Below are 23,519 nucleotides of genomic sequence, written 5' to 3' on the forward strand. Positions count from 1 at the left end.
CATATGGGAGTCTTGGGTACACGGACTCCCATATGAAATCCTACCCCGATCAATGCAGGCCAGCGTGAGGCGCTCTTTTCCCGCTATCTCTAGTGACTTATCTTCGATCTGTTTTGCTTGCTCGGGCGCCGAGTCCCCGCTCTGGGCTATGTCCAGTTCGGCGACTCGGCGCTCGAGGATGTGGGCCCCTCATGCCCGTTTTTTGGGTTTTGTTACTAATATTTTTTTTGTGGCTTTCGCCTATTGTTAATATTTTATTGATTTGTTTAGTGGCCGAAGCCGTTTTTAAGTTCTTTGTATAATTTTTTTTGAGGGATGTCTGAAACGTATAAAAATCAACATTAATAAATATAATGAGATGCCAAAGGTGAGCAAGTTGTCTTCTTTTGATAGAGCTACAATTATCTAGTCTTTATTATATATTTACTAATATTTGCTATTTGGGTCTCCTGTGTTTCCATCTATGGTACACATCATACCTTAATATCTCTTGCAGGATCCGGTTTGGGTGGTCTTCTAGCTCAGCAAATTTTGTTCTGGCTTTTTCCTCCATAATATCCAGTACTCTTATTTGTTTTAGGTCTCGACATAAAAACCGTTCGGCGACGTATCTGGGCACGTTTGCAGCTTCTCTGAGGCAGTTGTTGTGTGCCGCTTGTGTCTTATTTTTGTTACTTTGACTTGTGTGACCCCATGCAAGAGATGCGTATGTAATTATTGGCAGTATAATGCTATTTATCAGTCTTAATTTTGTTTTCATAGCTAATTTGCTTCTTCTTCCTGTGAGTCCTCTTATTGCCGCTCTGGCCGCTGCTGTTTTCTGGACTGTTGCGTTGACATGTGATGTGAATGTTAGACCTTGGTCCATTGTGACTCCTAAATATTTAGCTTCGTTTTGCCATTCGATGGGTCTGTCTTGCAATGTTAGTTGTTCTTCTGGGTTATCTCTTCTCTTTTTGAAGATAATCGCTTGGGTCTTATCTGGATTTATTACTATTTTCCATTGGATACTCCATTCTTCTATTGTATCCAATGCCGTCTGTAGATTTCTTACAGCTATATCTAGGTTCATGTGTTTTGCAGCAATTGCAGTGTCGTCTGCATAAAGGCTGATCAATGTTTCGGGTGTTCTTGAAACATCTGCTGTATATATGCTATACAGAAGGGGTGATAAAACTGCCCCCTGTGGTACTCCAGCTTAATATCATATAATATCACATAATATCGCCAATATTTTCGTGCGTCTGGTTGGCTATTTACTGAATTAGGTACTATTAACAAATATTTCTGTTAGTAAAAAATATAAATGGATATATTTCATAGTAGTCATAAAATATTTATTTGCAAGATTTTTAACTGTTACCAATGGTAACAGTGGTTACATGGACGCTTCGCCAGTGAGTTCAAGTCAAATTATATCGGTTTTAATTATTTGCATTGCTAAAAATTTATTTTTTTATTTCTAGACAAAGCTATAAACACATAGTGTTTGAGTGATGTTTTCAATGATCTCCCATTTAAAATCGAACGAGTAGGTAGAGTGGGTACAAGTGCAAGCGAGTCAATTTCTACGTAGCATGCGTTAAAACGCATGTCTTGTCCACGGGAAACACTGTGTGTTTATAGCTTTGTTTAACAATAAAAAAATAAATTTTTAGCAATGCAAATAATCAAAACCGATATAATTTGACTTGAACTTTCAAATACGGTAAGCAGAATTGCTATTTTCTTTTTTAATCAAAAGTTATTCAGGTTCAAAAATTGCAATTTTTCGATTTTTTTTAAGTTCAACCGCTTTTATATCGAAACCTATGCATCCTACGAAAAAACTTGTGAGAACATTGTTTGCGTAGAATGACCCAAAGAATACAAAAATTTTTTGTTTTGCGAGAAATCACGTTATGTACTTCCTCAAGTTCTTTGTTTATAACAATCTTATCGACAACTGTTACCCAAAAAATTCGTGTTCTACGGGTCAAAATACATAAGAAAAATTTAGGTAAGTCCATCTGAATAAATGAGGCCGTTGTACCCTCCCTGGCGACAGGACTATCTTCCTATGTTGAATATTGTTATAGTCATTGGTGGAATTTTATTTTTATCTCTACTAATTATTGTTGAGAAAAACTTTAATGACTTCCTTTTCTGTGCATGTGCTTCTTCTTCTTTTACTTCTTGGAGATCTTGCGATCTGTTTAATTCTGAAGTTGCCTCTGGTTAATTTCCTGGGAGGTAGATTGCCAACTATTCCCCCATATTTTAGGTGGCCTTCCGGGGGGCCCTGAGTTGGGCTGGTTGTTTTCTAGGGCAATTTTTGGGAGTCTATCCTCATACATTCGTCTTAGATGGTTGTACCACATCCTCTTACGCTGCCTTCCCCATCTTACAATATCTTGAATTTTGCATTGCTCTCTAATGTTTGTATTTCTCACCATGTCTCTTCTTGTTTTCCCACTATTGTTCTTAGGGTTTTGATTTCGGCAACCCTTGCACCCTTAGCGAGTGCAATACCAAATATTTAAAGACCATGATACTGTGAAAAAGAGATCTATACCACGCTAAAAGTCGCTACTTTTCTATACCACATACATTCTTTCCTTAGGGGACTATGACATGCCGCCATTTGGTCACTAAAATAATATTGATGTATCAATTATACTAAACAAGTTACGAATTTTTCAACTTACCTAAATTTACATACTTTTGTTGTATACAGGGTGTTTCATTAATAATTGTCCATGTAGTAACTGGAGAAACCTTAGCACAAAATACGAACATTTAACCTAAAACACTTAAATAAAATGTGGTTCCTTACTGAGTTACAGGGTGTTTTATCTAAAAATTTAAAAACTATTTTTGCTCAGCATTTTAAAACTATGCGACGTATCCTTTTCATACTTGGCAGGAAGTATGGGTACTGTACAAACTACTAAATTACGTTAAACAAACGTTTCTGGCTATTACCAGAGGCGTACGACGGGGGAAAGTGAATGTTTGACCCTTTCCAAATTCTACGCCACTGGCGGAATTGATATTTTAGTTCAATTTTTGGATTCTCCAATACTTTCTATAAAAATAATATACTCTTCATTCGTAACGATAAAGTCATTAGTTTTCGAGATCTTTGAAGTTAAAAATGAAACGACACGGTTATTTTGATTAATGTATTGTGTCGCTTCATTTTTAATTTCAAATATCTCGAAAACTAATCATTTTATCGTTACGAATGAAGAGTATATTATTTACATAAAAAGTATTGGAAAATCAAAAAATTACAGTAAAATAGCAATTTCGTCAGTTGCGTAGAATTTGGAAAGGGTCAACCAGCAACTATCCCCTGTCGTACGCCTCTGGTAGTAGCTAGAAACGTTTATTTATCTTAATTTAGTAAGGTGTACAGTGCCTACACTTTCTGACAAGTATGATAAGGATACGCCAAATAGTTTTAAAGTACTGGGTACAAATAATTTTTAAATTTTAGTCATATGAATCATATCATAAAATAATCAAAATAACTGTGCCGTTTCATATTTAACTTCAAATATCTCGAAAACTAATAACTTTATCGTTACCAATGAAGAGTATATTATTTACGTAGAAAGTATTGGAGAATCTAAAAGTAGCACTAAAATAGTAATTTCTCTAGTGGCGTAGAATTTGAGAAGGGTCAACCATTCACTATCCCCTGTCGTACCCCTCTGGTAGTAGCTAGAAACGTTTGTTTATCATAATTTAGTAGGGTATATAGTAGTCGCACTTTCTGCCAAGTATGAAAAGGATACGTCGAACAGTTTTAATATGCTGAGCAAAAATAGTTTTTAAATTTTTAGATAAAACACCCTGTAACTCAATAAGGAACCACATTTTTATTCACGTGTTTTAGGTTAAATCTTCGTATTTTGTGCTAAGATTTCTCCAGTTACTATATGGACAATTATTAATGAAACACCCTGTATTATCTCTCCACGTGTAATATGTCCGAGATATTCTAATTTTCTTGCTTTCATGGTATTTAAGATTTCCAGTTCTTTATTCATCTTTCTCAGAAAATCTTTGTTTGTGACGTGTTCTGTCCACGATATTTTCAGAATTCTTCTGTATACCCAGATCATGAATGATTTTTTCGTTGATACCACATTTAAGGCCCAAGCTTCCATTCCATAAAACAAAGTCGAGAAAACGTATCACCTAGTTAACCTCTTAGCTCTAACTTCAAATCTCTTGTTCAGAGCACTTTTCTGATTTTGTTAAAATTTGCCCTAGCCTATTTACTTGCTCTATTCTGATTTTGATTTCCTAGAGGTAATCATTTGTGGAGTAGATTATTGTTCCAAGATAAGAATATTTCTCGTTCGACATTGGTTCCGTTTATGAACCAATAAAGTCATGGTCACTTGTTGTGAATAGTCGTGTATATGAGTGCTCCCGAAATTTTTAAAATAAGTAGTAATTCGCTTCAGTAATAAAGTTCTCATCTTTGTTGAGTGGTGACAACTGATGTTGCAGTACTTAGTGAAGGTCCAAGTAAGTTAGAAATATACTAATTAATAGAGACATTTGAGCAATTACAGTAATACAGTGTATTGGTGAATATTAAATTAATAACTGCTAAAGGGATCCATACACGTATAATGGCAACAAAAACTAGAAGCGGAATCTTATCAAGTGGTGCTTCTTTGGACGAAAACAGTTTAGAAGTCATAATATCAAAAGTATGTCAAAAGTTTATGACAAAACTGGACCAGAATTTAGATAATTTGGAGAAAAAATTTGATGATTTGGAGAAAAAATTTGATGCAGTTCAGGATACACTTAATGATGTATCACAACAAATATTAAATATGAAAACAAACATAGAAACACACACAACAGAAATTAGCAACATAGCAAAAACAATTGATGCCATAGAGGCACTTCAAAAGAAAAGGAACCTGCGTTTTGATGGCATTAATGAGACTAATAATGAAAATTTGATGTCCGTTGTCATAAATATTATAAACAACACATTGAAAATAAAATGCAATTCCAGCGAAATTTCTAATTTATACAGACAAGGTAAATTAAACTTGCAAACTAATAAATCGAGAACAGTGGTGGTAGACTTTAGTTCTTATTTGAAGAAAAAGGAAATTCTAAGTGCTAGAAGACAATTAAGAGAAACAAAAATATTTGTGAATGAAGATCTAACGAAACATAGGTATTCATTATTGAAGAAGGCAAGGAGTAAGTTCGGGAAGACTGAGGCATGGAGTTACGATGGTAGAGTATTTATAAAGAAGAGTGATGAAATTAAAGTGATTACTTGCGAATCGGATCTTGACAATTAACGTGTGTGGGCTACTTTATACTCAAAGTTTCTGTAATGTGTATATTAGTGACTGATAAGTTTTTGTTGATAGTAATTTAGATATATTAATTTGGAACTTAAATTCGTTGATTTTGGTTTGTAGTGTATAAGAGGATAAAAATATTGATGTTGTTAATGAGTTACTTATAGAAAAACTGGATGTTTTAAATTATTTCAATTGTTGTTTTAAGTTATTTGGTTTGTCAAAAATTTATGAAAAGAATTTACTACGGTATAGTAGAAATAAAATAGGTGTAAAAAAATATATATTAAATAATAAATATAATATGATTAGGATTTGATATCAGGGGACAACTCAATTCATGACAGGGATTCACATAAACTTTCAGAATTGTAGGGGACTGAACACGAAAACTGCGGAATTCTATAAAAATTGCTTGGAAGGTAATTATGATGTAGTAGTAGCTGTAGAAACATGGCTTCGGGAGGATATGGTTGATGGAGAACTAATTGATATAAATGTATTTAACTTATTGAGATCTGACAGAAACCAGGAGATTTCTGGCAAAACTAAGGGAGGAGGAGTATTAATGGTAATAAAAAAGGAGCATAAGATTTTAAAAGTAACACAACATTGTTCATCTTTTGAAATTTTGGTTGCGGATTTAAAAATTAATAACAAATTAAGTATAAAATTAATTGGAGTGTATATTCCACCAGATTGTAAATTACATGACTATGCGAATTGCTTCGAATTGTTACAAACACATATTACTGATATTAATAACACGTTTATTTTTGGCGACTTCAATATTGCAGAAATTAAAGGAACCGAAAATCTAGATTTTACTATGGAAGTGCTAAGTTTAAAAGTATGATTGAGTTTTTAAATTTTAATTCATTTTTGCTTTATAACAATGTAAAAAACTGGCAGGGCAAAACTTTAGATCAAGTAGTAGCATCTGCAGATAATATAAATAGTTGTAAGGTATGTCAAGAGCAGTTACCGTTAGTAAAGGAAGATAGGTTACATCTATCTCTGGAAATTCAACTTTCATTTACAGTATCAAGTTTTAGACAAACAGATAAGTTAGTTGGTAATAGATTTAATTTTAAAAAAGCAAATTTTGATTTGATGTGTGATTTGATGAGAAATATGACGTGGGAAGCTGTAACAGAGGAAATAGAGGTAGATAAAGCTCTAGATATCTTTTACTCAAAAGTACTTAATGTATTTGAAGGATCTGTACCACAATATAATATTTATAAGAATTATTCTAATTTTCCGAAATGGTTTACGCCTGATATCAAAAAGTTGCTCAAACAAAAAAATAATTTTAGAAAGTTAAGACATGTTTCAATTTATTTTAACAATCAATTTATAGAGACCAGAAAAAACTGAAATCATTAATTAACATAGAGCACAGGAAATATATACGGCAAATTGAGGAAAATATAGAAAATGAGTTTAACAATTTCTGGAATTTCAATAATAATAAGAATTCTAAGTCTAATCAAACAGAAATATTTTATTTTGGGGGTAAAGAAATAAATCAGAGTGATACTGCTAATGAGTTTGCGAAATATTTTGAATCTGTTTATTCTACCGACATTTCTAGCTATAACACTAATTTTACAAATATTATTAGTAATATCAATGTTTTGAATTTACCATCAATAACAAGCGTAGATTATGATAATGCAGTCAAAAAGCTGAAACCAAAGAAAGCTGCCGGTATAGATGGCATCCCCCCGTATATTTTAAAGGCATGCCAAGAGTGGTTAAAGTTACCATTATTACATATTTTTAATCTAATAATAACTTATTCAAAATTTCCAGAAAAATGGAAACTATCTTCAATTACTCCAATATTTAAGGCGGGCAACAAAAGAGATATTGAAAATTATAGAGGAGTCGCTATTATGTGTGCTCCATCAAAGATTTTCGAACAAATATTGCATGCTCATGTATATAATCACGTCAAAAATAGTATTAATGATCATCAACATGGTTTTATGTCGGGTCGCTCGATAAACACAAGTTTTATTTCATTCACCGAGTCTGCAAACAATGCGTTAGAAAAACAATTGCAATTGGATGTAGTGTATACGGATTTCGAAAAAGCCTTTGATAAAGTAAAACACGATGTTCTTTTAAGAAAGTTATGTAATTTTGGCTTATCTGATAATCTAATAAAGTTATTTAAAAGTTATTTGCAGAATAGAAGTTTTGTTGTAAAACACAATGGAAATACTTCTGGTAAATTTAAGGCTAACTCGGGAGTACCACAAGGGTCTAATCTTGGAACACTTTTGTTCTTAATGTTTATAAATGATTTAGCAAAAGTCATCCAGTATTCAGATTACTTATTATTTGCAGATGATTTTAAGTTATTCAAAATAATTCAAACTGTTAGGGATTGCGTAATGATTCAAAGGGATATTGAGAACATTTTATTATGGGGTGACAATAATAAGATCAAATTCAATATAAATAAGTGCTACGTTATGTCTATTACCCGTAAAAGAGAACCAATAGTATTTGATTATTTAATAGGACTGAATGTTTTAAAAAGGACCAGTGAGGTCAAGGATTTAGGTTTGATTTATAATAAACAACTGTCATTTGCTACACATATTGGTAAAGCTGCAAAACGAGCGAACCGTATGCTGGGTTTTATATGTCGACAAACTTGCGATTTTACTAGTATTAAGGGTATAAAAATATTATATAATACTTTAGTTAGACCAATATTAGAATTTGGTTCCATTATTTGGGGACAACAACCTCAAGTACATTTAGAGGCACTAGAAAAAGTTCAGAATAAGTTTCTTCGTTATTTGTATTTCAAAAATCATCATCGATGGCCTATTTATGGAACCATAAGATCAAACATGCTAAGGAAAAAATTTGAAGTTTTGTCTTTGACTAGTAGGCGCAAATTTGTAATGGCAATGATTTTATATAAAATAATTAATAATATTTCAGGTACAATTGATTTACGAATGCGGATACCATTTAATGTTCCTCGAAAAGCAACGAGATATCAGTTGTTGTTTGGAAAAATAAGAACATCTGTTTGCTCTCCTCTAGAGGCCATGTTGAAACTAGCGAACGATATAAATTTAGTAAAAAACATTGATTTTACAATGTCAGTTGGTTGCTATAGACATATAGTGCAAGAGCACTTTAAACTAGTAGATGGATAATAGATATCATTAGTCTAGCTGTTTTTGTGTTAAAGTCTTCTATATCTGCCTATCAATAGTTGTGCTAATGACTGTATATATTAGTTATATTTGTTATATAAAGTTTATGATTATAACTGTCCATGTAAAAAGGTTTTAGGACCTGTTTGGATTTTTATAAATAAATAAATAAATAAATAAATAAATAAATGAAAAGATTCTCGTTATTTCTTTGAGTTCTCGATATTCTCATACATTTTTTCTTCTTGACGTTCATTGTTAAACCGTATTCTTGTCCATCATCATTCTCTTTGCCTTATCCCTATGCGGGGTCGGCTTCCCTAATTGCATTTCTCCACACAATTCTATCCTGGGTCATATCAATATTAGTCCCCTTTACCAACATGTCCTGCCTAATCCTCTCCCCCCGTCTTCTTTGGTCTTCCTCTCCTACTCCATCCAGGAATCTACATTTCAGCTACTCTTCGTATTGGATGATTAACGTCTCGACGTTGAACATGACCAAACCATCTCAACCTATGCTCTCTCATTTTGGCATCAATTGGTGCCACACCTAGACTTCCCCTAATATACTCATTTTTAATTTTATTCTTTCTTGTCACTCCACTCATTCATCTAAGCATTCTCATCTCCGCCACATGCATTTGTTGTTCCTCTTTCTTTTTCACTGCCCAACATTCAGTTCCGTACATCATAGCCGGTCTTATGGCTGTTTTATAGAATTTTCCTTTCACTTCATTGGAACTTTTCTGTCACACAACACACCACACGCTTCCTTCCACTTCATCCATCCAGCCCTAATTCTACTGCATGCATCTCCATCTATTTCTCCATTACTCTGTAATACCGATCCCAGGTACTTAAAACTATTGCTTTTTACAATCAGTTCACCATCCAAAGGTACCATTTTATTTGTAGTAACTCTATCTTTAAATGAACATTCCAAATAAACTTTTTCTCATGAGCATTTTTCAGTGCGTCACAGTTTTTCGATTTCTTTCTAACGCATTAAATTGTATATGACAGAAAAAAAGGCACGTCGGTGATTACTTTGGTAATTATTCTAGTTCGGTGATTATTCTAGTTGTCGATAGATGGCGCTATAATAGAAAAAAAATTATTTACTGATTATATAATATATCTACGAATATAATCTGTACAATCTATAAGACTATACAAATCAAAGAAAATACCATTTTATAAATGCAATAAAGACAATTGATTTGTTTTTATGCCCAATTTCAAATAAAATTTGACAACTGTCAGATTTAACTAAAATGTCATGTTAGAATAAATGTTATAAATGTATATTATCACGGACTTACCTTTTTTTCTATCATTTGTGACGCACTGAAAAATCCTCATGAAAAGAACTATACTATGTCTTTGTCCTACTAAGTTTTAAACCTTTTTCCTCCAGAGCTCGTGTCCACTGTTCCAGTTTTTGTTTTAAATCTCTTTCACTATTTCCTACTAACACGACATCATCAGCATACATTAAGCACCATAGAATGTTACTCTGTAGTTTCGCTGTTATCTGGTCCAAAACTAATGAGAATAAATACGGACTAAGCACCGAGCCTTGTTGCAATCCTACTTTCACTAGAAATTTATCAATCTCTCCCACGCCTGTCCTAACACTAGTCGTTACTCCCTCATACATATCCCTCACAATCTTTACATATGCACCAGGGACTCCTTTCTTATTGAGTGCCCACCACAGAATCTCTCGAGGAACTCTATCATATGCTTTCTCAAGATCAATGAATACCATATGAGCGTTTGTTTCTTTACTCCTGTATTTTCCATCAACTGCCTTATAATGAAAATTGCGTCTGTTGTTGATCTGCCCTGCATAAAGCCAAATTGATTCTCGGATATGTCGGTCTCTTCACGTATCCGTCTATCAATTACTCTCTCCCATATTTTCATGGTGTGGCTAAGCAGTTTTATAGCCCTGTAGTTTGTACACAGCTGTATATCACCCTTGTTTTTGTAGACAGGTACTAGTATACTGCTTCTCCATTCGTCTGGCATTTGTCCAACTTCCATAATTCTATTAAATAAACCTGCTAGCCACCTTTTTCCTGTCGCTCCCAATGCTTTCCATACTTCCCCAGGAATATCATCTGGTCCTACCGCTTTTCCTTTCTTTATTTTTTGAAGCGCTTGAGCCACTTCCTCGTTTGTTATTTTGGTGACCATTGCTGCTACTGTCTCCGTTAACTCCACAGGCTGTCTGTCAAATTCTTCATTTAATAAGCTGTCAAAGTACTTTCTCCATCTCTTTTTGACATCCTTTTCGTGAACTAGTATTTTATTATTTTCCTCTCAGATACATCTAATCTGATTAAAATCTTTTGCTTTCTTTGCTCTCTGTTTGGCTATTTTATATATAACTTCGTTTCGCCTTACCCGGTATCGAGTTGATCGTATAGGTTTGAATACGCTTCTGCTTTAGCTTTTGCTACTGCTACTTTCGCTTCCTTTTTCGCGACCATATAGTTTTGAAGATCTGTGTTGGATCTGGTTTCTTGCCACGTTTTATATAATTTTCCCTTCTCTTTTATTTTTCCTTGAACTTCATTTGACCACCACCAAGTCTCTTTATCCTCAAACTTTTTTCCTGACGTTTTCCCCAGTATTTCAATAGCAGTTTCTCTAATACTACTGGCCATTTTTCTCCAAATTGTAGTAGGGCTTCCTTTCATGTTCCAACATATTTTCTCTACTATTCTAAATAGATCTTCTTTCTCTTTTAGCATCTACCACTTGATTTTTTGTGGTCCTCTCCGATATTTTGGTTTAGTTTCACTTTTTACTTCGATGTCCAGAACAAGCAGCTTATGTTGTTGGCTTACTGTCTCACTAACTATTACCTTGCAGTCCTTGCATTCGCGTATTCTTCTTTCCTTATCATGAAATAGTCTATTTGGGATTGATGTTGTCCACTTTTGTACGTAATAAGTTGAGTTTCTCTCTTTTTAAAGAATGTGTTAACAATCGCCATATCTAGTGCTGTTGCTAATTCAAGCATAAACCGGATTCTCGTCCATACTCCATTATTTTGGTCAACCAGCTTCTGAGGATGCTCAATATTTTAATGTTGTTAACAGGAACTCCATTTACCTTTATTTCAGCTCCAGATGGTTCCCGAGTAGGCATTAAAAAGAATTGGCGACAACACGTATCCCTGTCTCACCTCACGACTGATTTCAATTTCCTCTGGCAGCTGTTCGTTAACACGTACTTTTGCTCGCAGCTTATAGTATAATTTCGATATAATCCTGATGTCCCTGTAGTCTATCTTCTTTGATTTTAGGACATGCATTAATGGTTCATGTCGGACTTTGTCGAATGCTTTATTATAGTCAATAAAATACGCATATATATCTTGATTGCCGTGAATGTGATTGACGTGATGATATCTTTTAGTTATAATTGTGGTTTTTTAATTAGAAGTAGGTTTGATAGCCAGGAGGTGTTGTTAAATTTGAAACAGTTTTTTGTTGCTGTGTCTAATTATCTTTGAGTCGTTTTAGTCCAGGGTAATAAGGATTTTCTCAGGACACTCAAAGAACCAGGTAGCTGACTACTTTTTTAGTTATTGTAGACCTATAGGAAGAAAATCTACCTGTTTCCTGCCTAGAGTTCGCGTCCGTTTTTAATTATTATCAATTTATTGCAAAAATCGCGATTTTTTCGATTTTTTGCACCCTATTCAAAAGCTAAACAATTGACATAAAACTACAAAATTTAATTTTTTAGAACATTGAAAAACCTTCAAAATACCGATTTTTGAAAGTGAAAAAGTTAATTTTTGCTTCACAAATTGCAAAATAAATGAAAATCGATATTTGTTAATAACTTTTACTGAATTTAACTTAGAATTTTAGGTTTTCACCCAAAGTTGGTTATTTTGGTACTTAACAAACCCTAAAAATTTGAGACCGATCCATTAATTAGTTTAAAAGTTATTCTATTTGTTTATCCCAGAGACATTTATTTTGCCATAACATAAGACAGAAAATAATAAACATTGGGCAATTCTGGGTATGCCAAACGAAAGTAGAAGACTGATAGTATCAAAATGTATTAAAAAAGATGAAAAAATTAATCAATATAATCAAAAATCCTAATGAAAAATTTTTGAAATTTTGCAGTTTATGAACATTTGGAATAACTTGACAAATATTGACCGTAGGAACAATCTTTTTATATATTCGGAAAGCTAGTATTTTAACACGAATTTTCATATAAAAAAATTTAGCCTGGGTTCATTAGGGACAAAGTTAGCCATTTGTTTTTTTAATTCACAGCTAATTTGTTTATAATAATTAAGGAATTTCTTTGATGCCATTTTAAATAATGGGATTTATATTTTTTCTTAAAAATTTTGCATAAACATTGTATCTTCACAAACGGTTACTAGGGGGAACCTACGAATCCACCGAGTTAAAATACCGAAAAAGCAATTTCAAACTAATACAATTTTCTGTATCTCCGGATCAACTCAATGGATTTTCATCTTTCTTTTTTTAATTTGTATGTAATTTTTACGTACATTACAAATATGCAATTTGTTTATAAATTTATTAATTAATAATCAGTCTAATTTGTTTAAACAATTCTTGAAAAAATATTTTTTTACAAAAATCTATTTTTTTAATTTTAGTATCATTAATGATCATACAAAACGTTAAAGTTCACTTTAACGAATAAATTATTTTTATTAGATAATTATTTATTGAAGATAATTTATTTATTAAAGTATAACTTAACTTTTTCTATGATTAATAATGATAGTCTGATTAAAAACATGGATTTTTGGGGAAAAATTATTTATTCAAAAATTGTTTAAACAAATTAGATTATTTATTAATTAATAAATGTCAAATTGCAAATAGACAAATTACATATTTGTAATGTACAGAACAATTACATACAAATTAAAAAAGGAAAGATCAAAATATAGTCAGTAGATCCCGAGATATAAAAAATGATAGTAGTTTTAAGTTGCTTTTTTTTAGTTTTTCAACTCGTGCATTTGTCGGCTCCCAGCTCCCCCTCCACTTACCACAACGAGTCACCAACTGAACAACATTTTTAAAAATTCGTGTAGAATACCAACTTTTCGAATATGTAAAATGATTTTTTCTACGGACAATATTTTTAAAGTTGTTCTAAATGTTTATAAACTACAAAATTTCAAAAATTTGGCATTACTATTTTTGACTATTAGATAAGTTTTTTATCTTTTTTTAGTACATTTTGATAGCATCACTTTTCTACTTTCATTTGACATACGCAGAATTGCATTATCTTCATTATTTTCTGTCTTATGTTATTGCAAAATAAAGGTCTCTTGGATAAACAAATAGAACTTAGCTTTTAAACTAATTAATGGATCGGTCTCAAATTTTAAGGGTTTGTTAAGTACCCCAATACACAACTTTGGGTGAAACCCTAAAGTTCTAAAGTAGTTTTAGTAAAAGTTATTAATAAATAACGATTTTCACTTATTTTGTAGTTTGTAGCAACAAATTAACTTTTTAACTTTCAAAAATCGGCATTTTGAAGGTTTTTCAATGTTCTAAAAAAATAAATTTTGTAGTTTAATGTCCACTATTTAGCTTTTGAATGGGGTGCAAAAAATCGAAAAAATCGCGATTTTTGCACTAAATTGTTAATCATCAAAAACGGACGCGAACTTTAGGCACGAAACAGGTAGGTTTTCTTCCTATAGGTCTACAATAACTAAAAAAGTAGTCAGCTACCTGGATCTTTGAGTGTCCCGAACATGGTCTATTTCCAGCTTATTACCCTGGTCTATTTCTTTGCTATCCATTAACTTCTTTATATTTAATTTCGTACATTTAGGTATCACTTAGCTGTTACTGCTCTGGTCAGGTACACTAGTTGTCGCCATTTTAAATGAAGGGTTCAAAATGTTCCCTTTTAGGAACATCTCTAATCATCGACATTATCTCATTTTTTTATACATACTTAAATAAGTTTTAATACATATATAGAACAAAGATTTTTAAACCTCTTTGTACAGTCCATACAATATAGATACCGTTACACGTCATTCACGTTATAGCACGTGACGTCACATGATACCAACACGAAATATTTACGTCGTAGGTATGTTCCTTTTTAGAATTTTTTAGTCGAGTACACTGAAATTACAGCCACTAGACATATTTTATTACATATAGTCCAAGCTTTGGGTGAAAATTCGGATTTCAGGATATAAATCGATTTCAGGATATAATTCAGGAATTTTTGAAACCTATCAGGTATTGTAAAGGACGGTGCCAGGAATAACTTCTACTAAAATGTAACCAGAAATTTTGGGAGCTTTTTTCTTTATGACGTATTTCATTTGTTAAATTTGCAATTTTTAAAGATTTTTAATTTTACCGCTTAGGATATTCATTTTGGAGAAAAATTTTTAAATAGAAAGTTGTAGTAAATTAAAAAACCTACAATTTGAGCTATGGCAAGTTTAGTTTCGTTAACTTGTTGCAAAACAGCCTGCGAAAAGTCCAAAATTGCCGTTTTTTGCCATTGCATTATTTATTGTAAAAATATATATTTTTTTATTTTTTCCAAAGAGAAAAAACTTAAAAAGTCCGATTGGTGAACTTGTTGCTTAGATATGATAAATTGTTTATTCCGAGAGGCCAAATGTCGAAAGCTATAACTTTTTGAAAAAAAAATCGTGGAGAGTTAATCCTAGACCCAATCCCTCTCTAAAGACTTATACTTTTATATTCTGATGCAAACAAATGCGTAAAACATTTCTCAACCTTTTAATTCGGCTTTGAAAATAAGGGGGCAAATCTCGTTATAAACATGTAGAACTGAAGCGGCCCCTATACATCCTATGAGTTTCTAACTTGCAGATTATTGTTGCTGATTGGATCCTAGTGGAACCACTGATGATGGTCTGATACAACCGAAAACCAATGGACGTTTCAATAAATCATTTTGGATAATTTTAAAATATAAAATATGCTTTCTTTTTCTTTAAGATTTTTTAATATTAAGTGCGTTCGCGGGTGCCTGTCGACGACTAGTCGGCGACAAATTAGCAGCAAAACGCATGCGCACTTTAAAATGATATAAATAATATCGTTAATAGATACATATACAAGGTATATTTACCTAGTATAATTTAATAATTGGGGAAGGCAACGGGAAACCACTCCAATTATTTCTCCCGAGTAAAGTTAACATGGCGCAATCTAAACATAATCAGAGTATTACTGATCATGGATCTCGGAAACCAAGATCCGGCAGGGAAGGGTGCGCACCAGACTGTAGGGCCTTCCCGGTCGTCACCACACGAAAGCCCTACAATTTAAAAAGTACGACAACTTTAAAAATGTCTAGCAGTACAATCAGATTAGGCACATGGAATGTTAAAAGCCTCTATGCAGCAGGCAAGCTCAGTAACTTAGTTCAAGAGGTTAAACGCTTAAAAATTGATATAATGGGCATAAGTGAGCTCCGCTGGCCTGGAGCGGGAACATGTGAACAAAATGAAGGCACACTATACTATTCTGGAAGTGTAGAAGATGACGTACATCATAGTAAAATTTTGTACCTGTAAACGACAGACTAGCGATACTCCAATTAAATAGTAAACCATTTAATGTCAATGTTATCCAGATATATGCCCCTACTTCAGAAAAGAAATATGACAATGATGTTGAATCATTCTACAGTCAATTAAAACAGACACTTAACAATCTAAAAAGGAACGAAATCACATATATTATTGGAGATTTTAACGCGAAAATTGGTCAAGGACGAAGATCTGACCTGGTAGGTGAATATGGACTAGGGGAGAGCAATGAAAGAGGCGATAGATTATACCAGTTCTGTCAAGAACATGACATGATAATCGCAAATACATGGTTCAAATTACACAAAAGAAGATTATATACATGGAAGGGACCAGGAGATAACTCACTTCATATAATTAGAAATCAGATAGATTATATTCTAGTAAACAAGAGATTTAAGAATGGTGTCAAGAGATCAACGACATATCCTGGTGCAGATATCGGTTCAGACCATAACCCTCTAATAGCTGACATCCAAGTGAAGCTCAAAAAAGTCGAAGAAAGCCCCAAAACACCAAAATTACATATATCAGCATCCAACAAAACGCTAATAGAAAATGACCTGAATAATCAGCTAAAGAATTCAACAAATGAAAACAATACAGAAATATGGAACACGTTTAAAGATCTTACCTGGAAAGTAATGGAAAAATATACAACAACGATGCAGAGGCACAAAAAACAACAATGGATGACTGATGAAATCCTGGAATTGATGGAGCAGAGAAGAAAACTGAAATATAACAAAACAGAATACAAAGAAAAACAGAAACTAATTAAACAAAAAATAAAGGTAGCTAAAGAAAAATGGATGGAGGATAAATGCAAGGAATTAGAAAAGTTGAATGAAAAACATGATACGTTTAATATGTTTAAAAAAGTTAGAGAAGTAGCTGGTCTTTATTATAAGAAAACTCCACATACTATAACCGATTCGTCGGGAAAAATGATAATAGATGAACACGAAATTCGAACTACCTGGTATAATTATATAAATGAACTGTATAATGATGATAGACCCGAAGAACTGGACACTTTAGATGAAGGTGAAGGACCAGAAATACTAAAATCAGAAATACAACATGCTATAAAATTGGCAAAAAACAAGAAAGCCGTTGGTCCCGACAACATACCTACAGAAATGTTAAAGCTCATAAATGAGGAAAACATTGGAATACTAGTCAAACTTTTCAATGATGTTTATTCGACTGGTGATATCCCTGAAGATTGGTTAAAGTCCGAATTCATAACCCTACCAAAAAAACAACGTCCGAAAAACTGTAGCGACTATAGAATGATAAGCCTTATGAGCCACACCTTGAAAATCTTTCTACGTATCATCCACAGTAGAATCAGAGATAAATGTGAAGAAGACCAGGATGAAACACAATTTGGCTTCAGAAATGGACTGGGAACCCGGGACGCACTCTTTGCACTAAATGTGTTATTGCAGAAATGCCGAGATCAAAGGAAAGACGTCTTTGCTGTATTTATTGACTACGAGAAGGCCTTTGATCGAGTACAACATCACAAATTAATTAAAATATTAAAGGATAAAGGAGTTGATAGTCAAGATGTGCGAATCTTAGAAAAATTATACTGGCGTCAAACAGCGACAGCTTGCATAAATGGAAAATCAACAGAAATATGCAAAATACAAAGAGGTGTCAGACAGGGTTGTATACTGTCCCCACTGTTGTTCAATTTGTATTCAGATAGAATATTTAAGGAAGCGCTGCATAATTTGGAATGGGGTGTGAAGGTTAATGGAATTCTGATAAACACAATCAGATATGCAGACGATACAGTTATTTTAAGTGATGATATGAATGGATTACAACACCTTTTAAATGCCATTGACACAGTGGGAAGAGAGTTTGGCCTAAATATAAACTGTTCAAAAACAAAATACATGGTATTTAGCCGTTTGGCCCATCAAGATTCACGTTTATATGTTGATGGTCATATAATTCAAAGAGTACCCAGTTTTAAATATCTTGGTTGCCATATTACTGAACAACTAGATCCAGATAAAGAGATAAAATGTAGAATCGAGATAGCCCGCACCACATTTTTAAAAATGAGGTCATTCTTCTGTAATGATACCTTGCAACTTCAACTTCGAAAGCGCATGATTAAATGCTACATTTGGTCAGTCCTCTTGTATGGTGTCGAAGCATGGACATTAAAAATATCCACCATTAACCGTTTGGAGGCCTTTGAAATGTGGCTGCACAGACGTATTCTGAAAATACCATGGACGGCTATGCTGACAAATGTGGCAGTCCTTAAGAGAGCAAATGCTACCCGCGAGCTGCTTGATAACATCAAATATAGAAAGATGGCCTATTTTGGACACGTAGTAAGGGGAGACCGGTATAATATTCTTCAACTTATTATGATGGGTAAAATCGAAGGACGCAGAGGAATTGGTAGAAAGCAGGCCTCTTGGTTGAAGAATATCCGGGAGTGGACAGGAATAAAGAAAGCAGAACACCTATTTAGAATAGCTCGAGACAGAGACAGTTTCGCCGTGTTAATCGCCAACGTCAAGGGGACTTGATAGGGCACGTTAAGAAGAAGAATTTAATAATTACTGTTAAATATTAATTAAAAGTAAATATACCTTGTTTATTTATCTTTTAACAGTATTATTTATATTAAGTGAGGTTAGAAATTGTCGGCGACAATTTGTCAACTGTACCCGCGAACGCACCTATTATGTCTGCGTCGCAATTTTTCTGATAATAGTAATTTTTCTTCTAGTCCATTGACTCCAAACAACTTGGTCCATATGGCGGTGGTACCTACACATCACCGAATGGGACGAAAGTAAAATTGGTTGAAAGTAAATTAAAACACTTAAAAGACGGTATAAATGAAGAAATCGTGGTTTTAGGAAAAGTAGTATGTTCTGTTAGAAATGAAGATACTGTACCTTTGTAAGTAAAATATTATAATAATTATTAGTTTGTGTTTTCAGAAATACTTACGCGCCATAGCAGGTGAAAAAATGAAAAGACGCCGGGACCAGATGGAATATAGATAGAGGTTTTAAAAACTCTGGAAGAAGATGGACCTTTCGCACTTCTGTTAAATTTGCTCCACTGTATATATTGTAAGAGAGGAATTGTCCCTAAAGACTGGCTCAAATCAACTTTTGTGGCAATGCCAATAAGGCCAACAGCAAGTATTGCCAAGAATACCCGTGAGGGCCGTGAAAACGACCATAAAAAGTTTGGCTTCGTTTTGCTTCAGAGGTGTGCACGCTATCTCTACTAAGCAAGTCTGTAAGAGAGAAACAGCTGTCTAGGGATTGTGCATTCCTCTGAATCGAAAGGAAGCAAAAACTGTCTTTTTCTTAAGAATTACTTTATTTAATTTTGAACGTAACAAACCAAGATATATCCTTAAAAAATGTATTTTTAAAATAGTGAGATATTTAAAATCTAACATTCTGCAAATTTATGTTTCAGTACATGCATTTTTATCTTTTATTTTTAGTACCTTTTGTATGGTTGACAAAGATGGAACATGTGTAGTGGTGACAATATTTAATATAGCTGACGGAAAAGGTGTTATCATAGGCGATTCAGTAGCTATAGCAGAACCATTTGTGACTGATGTTGATTTTAGTTATAAAAATATTGTAAGTAAATAATATTGATACTTATTATACTTAACCTCAGTATTTTTAGAAGATCCCTAGAATATTTATTGTATATGAGTAAAGTAGTACCAGCTATCTAAGAGACTCATTATATTCAGCTCAGAGGGGTGGTATTTTTGGAGGCGTGGAATTCCATAGACGAGATATCTACCTGTTTTATAAAATGATCCCTTGTTTATGTAATTTCACACCTCCAACAATAGCACCTAGCTGAGCTAAATATTAATGAGTCTCTTAGATACCTGGTACGGATACACAGTATGGTGCAAATGAAAGGAATAAATTCGTTATTTCGTAAATATTTTGGCATATATATCACACGAGTGACGTCATCCATCTGGGCGGGATGACGTAATCAATGATTTTTTAAATGAGAATAGGATTCGGGTGATACCTTATTTGAAAGATTATTTAATTCTCTATTCAGTAATATAAGCATTAATATCATTATTTATACAGGGTGTCCAAAAACGATTTTTTTAAATTAAATTAATTGACAGAAAAAGAAGAATGTATGTAATTTTTTTAATTTAAAATACATTTACTACTGTCAGAAAACAGGGAAAAAATGTTCATTTGAAAAATAAACATTGCTTTTCGCTTAAGAGGATGGGTACGTATTTTCGGATGCAATGCTATTCAAATGGGGATTCATTTTTTTCGAATCCTGAGAAAACTAATTAGTATTTTTGAAACATTTAAACGCAGAATGAAAGATTACGTTTATGCGAGGGCCGAAAGTCCCTGAGGACGTCTATAATGTTTATTTTAATAAGTTACAGGGGTGAAAAACTAAGAGAAAATTTAGTGGTATTTTTAATTTCAAATATCTCATTCAAAATAAACTTTTTTTTATTCTAAGTGACTTTCGGCTCTCGGTAATAATTTAGTCTTTCATTCTACGTTTAGATTTTTCAAAAATATTTATTGGTTTTTTCAGGATTCGAAAAAAATGAACACAATGTCCGTGGTAATATTTTCCAAATCTATCTTTGTCATACACCACACTCAGTCGAATAGAATATTGTCAGGATAATGTCAGTCAGACACTGACAATCAGTGACAATTTTAAATATTTCACATGAATCGGGAATATTTTGAGTTGTTGATTAAATAATATTGATATATAGTATTTGATAAATAATTGATTTAAGACATGAACTTTATAAAAAGTTATTTATTGTGTATTATTTATGGAAGATAGAAGCAGAGAATATATCAAGATATATTCTGTGATCCAAGTATTTTGTTGTTAAAGATGTTCAAAATTGTAAGCGTTCCATAGTAACAATATATTATTAAAAAATCACTTTAACACTTTTCCTCTTTTCTCGATTGAGTATTAGTTTTTGTTGTAGGTACATATAAATTATTACAATCACTGAATACATAGTTAGTGAAAAAATTATCACATTTATTAACTGAATTAATAATTTGCAGTTATACAAAAAATAACAGTTAGCCAAGAACACTCAAAAGCCATCTCTTTAAGTTAGTTATGACATTGTCAAGTAGAATGGCATTCTAGTAATATTTACATATCCATACCCGTGTGAATTTTACTACACGTAATTTGTCATGTAAAGACAGAAAAGGTAGGGATAGCCGTAAAATATTTGCGAATTATGTACCCATCGCCTTAAATTAAATGTTCAAACTTACAAAAAGCAGGTGCCTAGCGGGTGCTGGCTTGAACATTGAATTTAAGCGAAAATCAACGTTTATTTTTAAAATAAACATTTTTTTGTTTTATGATAAGAGTAAAAAGTATTTTGAATTAAATAAATTACATACATTCTTCTTTTTTGTCAATTAATTTAATTTAATAAATTGTTTTTGGACACCCTGTATAAATAATTATGTTAATGTTTACATTACTGAATAGAGAATTGAATAACCTTTCAAATGAGCTAGCACCTAGCACATAGTCCCTAGTCTCATTTAAAAAAATCATCGATTACGTCATCACGCCCAGATAGATGACGTCTAAAATATCAAAATTTAAAAATAAAAATTGACCTGTTCGGGATTTTTCCTTAATGTCGCCGGTTTACGAAATATCGAATTTATTCCTATCATTTGCACCATACTGTATACATATTAAATTATTATTTGTAAAACGGCGGACCGTGTAGCAGACACTACAGGAAACACGTCGCGCATTCTTTAAGGCCGCTATTATATTAGGCCACTGGTGACGCCACCAAGTTACTCTACCAGTGACTTATTACGTCACGGGGCATTTAAGTAAATGAGACCTATTAAACTACGGCCACTGGTTGCACCACCAGAAATTGTTGCCGTTCTGGTGACCCAACCCGACCACCAGCCGGGTAACCAGATCTGGTGGCGTCACCAAGCCGGGGCATTGTGTCATATGGGCCCTATTTGACTAAGCAACTGGTGTCGGCCACCAATAATTCATTTGTATTGTAATCGAGTAATCGAGTGCTTCGTATTTCTTTTTTTATTTAACTTCTATACTGAGTGATCTTGTGATTTTTGTAAAATCTATTAAAATTCAAAATGCAACAAGTAAATAATGAAGTAAATAGTGAAGAAGTTAACCCTTCCGAAGTACAACAGTTGACAGCAACGGTAGAAAAAATAAACGGAGAGAACAAAATAGACAACAAATTGCAAATTTTGTCAAAGCTAATTGACAGAAAAATGAACACGGAAGACCTAATTTCAGAGGTACAAAAATATCCACCAATATGGGACAGCAAAAGCGAGGAATATAGCAACAAGTTTATAAAACTCAATGCTTGGAATGCAATAATGATGGCATTTCTATCGGATTTTGAAGAGAAACCAATAGCTGAAAGAAATATGCTCGGTAAGTGTTTATATTAATTTTATTATTTATAGGGGAGTCAATGTAGATGGAAAACTTGCATTGTTTAGAAAAAATCAAACAAGCGTATATTTTTCTAAGACCATTTTTGTTGGTTTATAAATATGTTAGAGTAAAAAGTTCTCGCAGATTTAGCCGCTAAGTGGTTATTTTTTATTGTTTATACAATAAAAAGTGTTTTGTATTAAATATTTTACAAATATCGATGAATTCATCATTTTACCTTGATCAAAAATGTTTCTATTTTGTTTTGATTATGTTGAATCCGAATGTGACGTTACAATTGGAAAATTAAAAAAAAATTGAGCTGTGATACTGTATGTCTGCGTAACTTGGAACCATATAGAATATAGGGAAACTTTTTTATTATCAATTTTACGAAAAAAGTTATTCTCTATAAAATCCTCTGCATAGTCTAAAATATAAGAAGGAATCATCATATCAAATTTTGTCCCTTTTTTATACGAGGTATGTAAAGCACCTTTATATTTCACAATATCCAAAATTGTTATTATGAAAATTTTTCAATAATTGTGAAATGTAAAGATACTTTACTCTTGACCAAAATTCATATTTTTTGACATACCTCGTATTAAATTCTCAAAATTTGATATCTGATGGTTGCATCTTAGATTTTATACTATGAAGAGCATTTTTTAAGTGATATTTTTCGGTTTTTGTATTACATTTTTTTATCTTGCCTAATTTTCTAAAAAAGAAGTTAGATATTTATTTCATTTTGAAAGTAAAATAATTTAGTGCATTTTAAAGATTACATCTTAATCTTTAAAAAACACCTATAAAATATTGGTAATATATCCGTTTAAACTTGAGTAA

The 23,519-nt window shown here is 32.7% G+C and overlaps 1 protein-coding gene across 2 annotated transcripts in view; it reads left to right on the forward strand.

The window, feature by feature from the left end:
• LOC114336997 (tetratricopeptide repeat protein 5-like) overlaps positions 1-23,519 on the forward strand; it is a 95,314-nt gene that overhangs the window by 47,038 nt on the left and 24,757 nt on the right. For both annotated transcript variants that reach the window (XM_050651470.1, XM_050651471.1), the window contains exons 6-7: positions 18,922-19,097; positions 19,660-19,804. In XM_050651470.1, coding sequence (XP_050507427.1) covers positions 18,922-19,097; positions 19,660-19,804 — 321 coding nt within the window. The remainder of the gene's footprint in view (positions 1-18,921; positions 19,098-19,659; positions 19,805-23,519) is intronic.

Source organism: Diabrotica virgifera, chromosome 5 (genome assembly GCF_917563875.1).
Source record: "Diabrotica virgifera virgifera chromosome 5, PGI_DIABVI_V3a".
Taxonomy (NCBI): domain Eukaryota; kingdom Metazoa; phylum Arthropoda; class Insecta; order Coleoptera; family Chrysomelidae; genus Diabrotica; species Diabrotica virgifera.